At 58.9% G+C, this 7,249-nt stretch overlaps 1 protein-coding gene across 1 annotated transcript; it reads right to left on the bottom strand.

Annotated features, from left to right (window-relative positions):
- Window positions 1-1,847: 1,847 nt before the first annotated feature.
- GINS2 (GINS complex subunit 2) lies at window positions 1,848-6,598 on the bottom strand. The gene is made up of 5 exons (XM_084215357.1): window positions 6,468-6,598; window positions 5,657-5,771; window positions 4,892-4,991; window positions 3,652-3,778; window positions 1,848-3,213 (listed from the first exon to the last, which is right to left on the bottom strand). The coding sequence occupies exons 1-5, from the start codon at window positions 6,555-6,557 to the stop codon at window positions 3,088-3,090; spliced, it is 558 nt and encodes a 185-aa protein (XP_084071483.1). The 5' UTR covers window positions 6,558-6,598; the 3' UTR covers window positions 1,848-3,087.
- Between the last annotated feature and the right edge of the window lie 651 nt (window positions 6,599-7,249).

Below are 7,249 nucleotides of genomic sequence, written 5' to 3' on the forward strand. Positions count from 1 at the left end.
CAGCTCCCATCTCCGGGAAAAGGTGACCTCTGCTTCCTGCTTTGAATTCCCTCGCTGCACTGGCAAAGGAAAGCATTAACCCCCCCACGCCCCCCCTGCTCCCTGCTCTCTCATTGGCTTCACCAAATCGAAAAAAAAAAAAAGCTGGGCGAGATTAAAAAGCAAAATGCCCTTGTGACAGAAATTAGTTTAATCTTTTTTAAATCCCCAATTGCCTCGCCAGCCTCTGGCCTCGCTGCTGCCAACTCCGGGCTTCGAAGGGAATTTTAACACGGCAAAATTCGCTCCTTTCCCTTCCTGTGTGCCGTGGCAGAGGGAGGGGGAAGAAGCCAGGGATGGAAAATCATTGGCAATTTATCCCTCGCCGTGCTGAGGAGCCTGGCTGGGACGCAGCCTGGCTTTGTAGCAGCTCCTGTGCTGACTTTCCCTCCTCACCAGCCTGGATTCAGGGTGTTTTGGACCAATTTTTCCCCCGCCCCGGGGTTGTGGTGAGCATTTGTGTCCGTGCAGAATTGCTGGAGCAGCTGTGCCAGAGCCTGGGAGGGCTGGGAGGAAGGAGAGGAAGGCAGAGCCTGCTGGGGGCAGGTTGGATGCTGTGGAAAAAAAAAACGCCAAAAAAGGAGAAAAACCCAACCCTAAACATGTTCAAAGTGTACCTTGTTGGAATTAATTGTAATGTAATATATTATTTGTTGACTGTAGTAATTAGGTATTTATGAATATATTGCTGTAATTCCTGAAAACATCCCCAAAAAAACCCCAAATAAACTCTTCCACAACGACGGCAAGGAATCCTTTCTCCCTTGGGAAGGCAGCCCTGCTCCGAGCATTCCCGGCAGCTCCTGCCGTCATTCCTGCCGTCCTCCCCGCCCTGCCAGCCCCTCGGGGCACAGCCCGGGCAGGCAGGGCACAGATGGCAGCGGGAGCCTGCCCCAGATGCTCGGGGAAGGGAAGGGCAGCGCCGGCAGCCGGGCACCCGGGCACCGGGAATAATGGAGCTGCCATCAGCACAGCCCTGCTCCGGCCAGAGCCCGCCTGCATCCTGCCCCAAATCCTGCCTGGATCCTGCCCAAATCCTGCCATGGATAGTGCCCTGGATCCTGTCTGGATCCTGCCCTGAGTCCTACCATAGATCCTGTCGGGATCCAATCTGAATCCTGCCCGGATCCTGCTTGAATCCTTCCTGAATCTGCCATGGATCCTGTCTGAATCCCACCTGAATCCTGCTCTGGATCCTGTCTGGATCCTGCCCTAGATCCTGCCATGGATCCTGTCTGAATCCTGCCCCAGATCCTGCCCTAGATCCTGTGAGGATCCTGCTCTAGATCCTGTGAGGATCCTGCTCTGGATTCTGCCCTAGATCCTGCCCTGGATTCTGCCCTAGATCCTGTCAGGATCCTCTCTGAATCCTGCCCTGGATCCTGTCAGGATCCTGCTCTGGATTCTGCCCTGGACCCTGCCAGGACCTTGCCCTGAAACCCATCTGGATCCTGACTGAATCCCGCCTGGATCCTCCCCCAGATCCTTCCTGAATCCTGTCCTGGATCCTTCCTGGATCCTGCCCCAAATCCTGCCTGGATCCTCCCCTGGATCCTACTTGGATCCTGCCCTAGATCCTTTCTGGATTCTGCCCTGGATCTTGCCGTAGATCCTGTCTGGATCCCACCTGAATCCTGCCCTGGACCCTGCCCTGAAACCCACCTGGATCCTGTCTGAATCCCACCTGGATCCTCCCCCAGATCCTTCCTGAATCCTGCCCTGGATCCTGCCCTTGCCTGTCGCCCTGCTGCAGGAAAACGGAGGAGCCAAAGGGGAGCTGCAGGATTTTCCAAGCATTGTTTGTGACACAGCCCAGGATTAATGTGATGCCGCTCTTCAGCTGCAATTATTTATTATCTTATCTTTTTTTTTTTTTACAGACAGCTTCATATTAAAACGCCAAATATTACAAAAATAAAGATGGTTGGTATTCTGGTATTTCCCCACAGCCTGGCATCTGAGAGGGAAAACCATTTTCTTTTGTCCTTCTCCAAAGAGCAGATGGATCTGCTTCCCAGCTGATCTCCCCAGCAGACACCTCATTGCCGGCACATCTTCTCTTCTTTCTTTTTTCCCTTTTTTTTTTTTTTTTCCCCAAGGCTCTGAGAAAATCCATGGAAGCACCGCCTCGAAATTTATGGCTTTCAAGGCAGTGTGTGGCCTGTGCTGCCCTCAGAAGTTCCCTCGCTGAAGTACAACCCGAGAGATCCGCCCAGAGTCACCGGGGAGAAGCCGCTCAGCTGCGGGGAGAGCGCTCCGGGAGCACCGGGAGCACCGAGCCCCGGCACTGCCGGGGCCCCGAGGGGACACGGGGACAGTGGCACCACCCCAAGGGGACAAGAGCACAGTGCCCTCTCTTCGTGCCCTGAGGCACACAGTGACAGTGGCACTGGGATGTGGGGACACAAGGACAGCTGGGGCATCTTCATGCCCTGCAGGGACACTTGGACAATGCTCTGTTGGTGCCCTGCGGGGACATGGGGACACACAGACAGTGGGCCAGCCTGGTGGGGGACACAGGGACTGTGCCGCAGACAGGGGACATGGTGCCACCACAGCTGGGGTCACACCAGTTGTGCCACAGGTGAGGGGGTGTGGTGACACCGAGCTGGGGGGCACCTGGACTGGGACAAGGACAGGACACGGTGACTCCGAGGGGGAGGACACACGGACAAGACAGAGTGACACAGAGCTGAATTCCCCAAGGTCACCCCGTGCCACCCTTGGTGCCACAACCCAGAGAACCCAGAGCTGTAAATAGGGGAAGGGGACATGAACAGGGCTGGGCTCTTAACAAAGCTGTGTTTTGGGGAGTGACAAAAATGGTGGGGGGGAAAAAGTGCCCCAAAACGGGGTGGGAACAACCCCAGGAGGGAGAATAAAAGCTCCTGGGCTAGGAAGGCAAAAAGCCCCTGCACTGAGGCTCTGGGGATGCTCCAGCAGGTCTAGAGCAATTCCCCCCAACCCTGAGAGGAGATTTGAGGGCTGGCAGGTCCCTGCAGGGAGGTGGGGGTGGCCCAGATGAAGCAGCTCCTTCCCAGCTCCCTGTCAGAAATCCTGGGAGTGGGAGCTCTCACCAGGCTGGAGGTTAGTCCGGAGCTTGTACATGTGATCCAAGGCCTGGGTAAGGAAAGTCCCAGTGGTGTTGATCTCCATCAGGGTTAAGTTATCCAGCTAAAAGGGGAAATAACAGGATCTGGGAAGACAAGGTACTCGGGCAGCAGCCCACAGCCCACAGTTCCCTTCGGTGACACCCCAAGGGACTGACCCAGCTGCCAGCCCTGGGCAAGGGAAGCACCCGAGCACCATTTCAGGAGCATTCCCCATGCCTGGAAGTGTTCAAGGACAAGCTGGATGGGGCTTGCAGCTGCCTGGTCTAGTGGAAAGGGGTGGAAAGAGATCTTTAAGAGCCAACCCAAACCACCCCACAACTACTCTGCCTCCCACCACGCACAGGCAGCTGCCCATGGGCACAAGGCTCGACACACACCTCCAGCCCCCCAGTACCACCCCACAACCCAGGACAAGCATGCCCCAAGCCAGCCTTTTCCCAGCAGCTCATCCCTCCCTGCTCAGCACCCTGGATCCCTCCTGGAGGGGGTCCTGGCCCACCTTGGCGTGAGCCTCCTGCTGCCGCACGAAGCTGTCGGCGGACAGGCGCAGCTTGGCCATGCGCGTGTCCCACGTGTCCTTCACCAGCGTCCGGATCTCGTCCGCCCTGGGGATGTTGTCAGAGGCACTGGGGCAGGGAAAGGGAAGGCAGGGTCAGGGCAGGCTCTGAGGGGCGTGTGGTCATGCCACTGAGTGGCTTTGTCCCCCAGTGGTGGTGTCACCGAGTGGTTGTGTCACTGCGCGGTGCTGTCACCACCTCACCCACCCTGAGCTCGCAGGGCAGTTCGCTATAAACCTGCAACTCCACACTAAAATTCTCTCTGCTCCTTGTCCTGCTGGCGTTTCTGGGATGGGTTCTTTCCCCAGGAATGCTCAGCTCCAATGCAGCAGCTGGCTGTCACTCGAATCCTTCTGCTCTTTAATTGCCCAGCTGGTATGAGGCGCACAGAGGGCCCCAAACCCGGCCAAAGTCACGGCCAGCTGAGGAATCCAAGGGCTCAGGCAGGATGAAATTCCCAGCTCGGGGCTCCTGGGGCTCCAGCAGGGAGAATTAAGCTGGAAGGGCAGGACGGGATGTGCCACATCACCCCGTGAAGGCCACGCAGCGCTGCCATAAGGAGCTGGGAGACGCGATGGATGCGCAGGGACAGAGCTGTCAGGGCTGCTGGAGCGTGCTGGGAAGGAGCAGCACGCCAGGAGCCTCCTCTCCAGAGGGAAAAGCCAGAGCTGGAATGCCCACCCTGCTTAATCGAGGGCTTAAAAAGTCAGCAGAGCCCTCGCCGAGACAAATACCAGCCAGCAGATTTTACAAGTGAAATGCCTCAGCAGGCAGGAGCTCAGGCTCGGAATATCCCCGGCCTCCTGCTTCCCAGGCTGAGGGAAGAGGAGCTTTCCTCCTGAAGGAGAGCCAAGGAAGGAGCCTGGAGGCTGGAGGCTGCTGAACAGATTGCAGCCGTGGAACGTGTTGCGGCTCCTCCGGGCCTCCACGCCGAGCTGCTGCTCAATAAAGCAGCACAGCCCCAATTATGAGGCCACGGAACGAGCCATCCCCGAGTTCCTGAGAGGCAGAGGCACCACCAGGGAAGCGCTGCTGAGAAATCTTGGCAGGCTGAGGGATGAACCCGCCCTCAACTCTCCCTTTCCCCACCGCCCTGCGGGGCTGCTGCCAAGCAAAGCTTGAAAAATCCTCCGTGCTGACACCAAGTGGGGTGGAAAAGGGCCCAGCTCAGCTCCTACTCACTAGTTCAGCAGCAGCTTGGTGAGCTCCATGTAGTAGGGACTGGGCATCGGAGTGAAGGTGTCCTCCTTCCGCTCCTGATCCCGGATTTCCTCCAGTTTCCCTAAAATACAACCAGGGATGCTCAGCTCTTGCCAGGCATTCAAGGCTCCAGATGTGGTTTTCCCCCTCCCCAGGAAAAACCCATGTTGTTTCTGTAGGATCAGCTCAGTGTCCAAGCCTCCAGGGATGTGAGGGCAGGAAAAGGCTCCTGTGAGGAGGGACACAAGGGACACAGATGCCTCCAAGGGCTCCCTCCTCACAGAGGTATTCCCAGGAATTAGTGACAGGATGAGAGGAAACAGCCTCAGATTTTGCCAGGGGAGGTTCAGGTTGGACATCAGAATTCCTGGACTGAAGGGGAGGTTAAACACTGGAAGGGGCTGCCCAGGGAGGTTTGGAGTCCCCATCCCTGGAGGTGGCACTCAGTGCTCTGGGCTGGTGACAAGGTGGCCACAAATTGGACTTGGTGAGGTTGGAGGTCTTGTCCAACCTAAAAAATTCTGAGATTCTGTGACCCAAAGTCCCTAAAGATTCTTCTGAACAAGCCTCACCACCCTCAGAGCAAGTAAAGAATTCCAGTGGTGGGACATGAGATCCTTCTGTCTCACCTGCTTTGTGTTTTTGAATTAAGCTCCCCACTAAAGGTGAAAAACGGATTATTTTTAATTTCACGTTTCCACTGCGCCCACTGAAGGCCAGAGCTGAAGCCAGAGCCTCCATCCTCACCAACATCCATCCATTCTGGGGGAATGAGCCGACACTTCTGCCTCTGCTTCAGATTAATGGCCAACCACACAGGCACTTCCACTGGCAAACCAGGATTGAAGGGACCCAGATCGCCCTGGAAAACAAATTAGGGATGAGAGGGGCGGGCAACAGCCAGGGCTTGGGCTGCCCAGAACCTGTCTGCTAAGGTGGTGAGAGTTTCCAGAGGATCTGCAAAAGCCTGAGTCAAAAACTTCATCCTGCATTTTCTCCTCTTGCTTCTCAGAACTCCTGCTCTCAGACTTTCCCTCGAGAATGTTGGTTATTCCAACGTTTCCAGCGCATTTTCTACTCCGAGGTGTTTCACAGGAGTTACAAACTCCATCTCCCTGGACATGCCCTCCCAGAGGTTCCCCAGGTTCTGGTCAGCCCCCAGGACAGCCGGACACTGCCAGCCGGGCTCAGGGTCCCCCCAGAGATGTGGGGGACAGCACAGCCCCCTCAAAACCTCCTGGGGGCTGCACTGCCTCTTCTCCCAACCCTCTGCCTGTCACTCCCGAATCCCTCCATCCCGAATGCATCCCCCATCTCCTCCCCCTGCTCCCAATCCCCCCAGACCCATCCCAAACCCGCCAGACCCACCCTCATCCCCCCAGCTCCCGCCCCTCAATCCCAATCCCTTAAACCCCATTCCCCAGACCCAACCCTGCCCCCAAGACCCACCCAGGCCCCATAAGCGGCCCAGACTCCTTCCCGGTCACCCCAGGCCGTGTCCCCAAGGCCCCAGGCCCGTTCCAGCCCCCTCAGCCCGGCCCGGCCCGGCCCCGCCGACCCCGATGAGGTGAATCCGGTCGAGGCTGAAGTTGGGCACGATCGTCACCAGCTCCTTCTCGGCCAGGAACTCCACCTCGGCCGGCTCCATGGGCCCGGGGCAGCCGAACCGGGATCGGAGCGGCACCGGGCCGGGACCGCACCGGGGCCGAGCCCGCCCTCGCTCCCTATTGGCTGCGCAGCGCCCAGGCCGAGCCCTCCCTCGCTCTCTATTGGCTGCGCAGCCCCCAGGCCGAGCCCGCCCTCGCTTTCTATTGGCTGCGCAACACCCGGGCCCCGCCCACACGCCCCGGTCCTGCTACCTTGCGCCTTTTCGCGGTCTTTCAGGGTAGGCGGGGCCTGGCGCGGCGCGGCGCACGCTGATTGGTTGTCTCCTTCTGTTGCCTTGGCGCACGCCTCTCTGATTGGCTGTACTGCGCGCGGCGCGCTCTGGCCACCGCCCCGCGGGGGGAGGTCCGGATGGGGGACCAATCGCGGCGCTCCCCGCGGGCGCTCGACCAATCAGCGCTCGGCACTTGTTGCCGGGGCGCCGAGGGAGTGGCGGAGCCCGCAGCTGCCGCCCCCTGGCGGCCGGGAGCGGCAGCGCCCCGCGGGAACGCGCGCGGGTCCCCGCGACCCCCGGGCCGCGATGGGTGACACGGGCCGCGATGGGTGACACGGGCCGTGATGGGTGACACGGGCTGTGATGGGTGACACGGGCTGCGGAGGGTGACACGGGCTGCGGTGGGTGACACGGGCTGTGATGGGTGACACGGGCCATGATGGGTGACACGGGCTGCGGTG

This window comes from Fringilla coelebs (genome assembly GCF_963513975.1).
Source record: "Fringilla coelebs genome assembly, chromosome: 14".
NCBI classification, from domain to species: domain Eukaryota; kingdom Metazoa; phylum Chordata; class Aves; order Passeriformes; family Fringillidae; genus Fringilla; species Fringilla coelebs.

Excerpts from the sequence above, each read along its gene's own strand:
- GINS2 (XM_084215357.1), bottom strand. The coding sequence starts at position 6,557 with ATGGAGCCGGCCGAGGTGGAGTTCCTGGCCGAGAAGGAGCTGGTGACG. Across the intron at positions 5,772-6,467 it reads ACCGGATTCACCTCATCGGG|GGCGATCTGGGTCCCTTCAA; the intron begins GTCGGCGGGGCC and ends TTTGTTTTCCAG. Across the intron at positions 4,992-5,656 it reads CCCAGAATGGATGGATGTTG|GGAAACTGGAGGAAATCCGG; the intron begins GTGAGGATGGAG and ends GTTGTATTTTAG.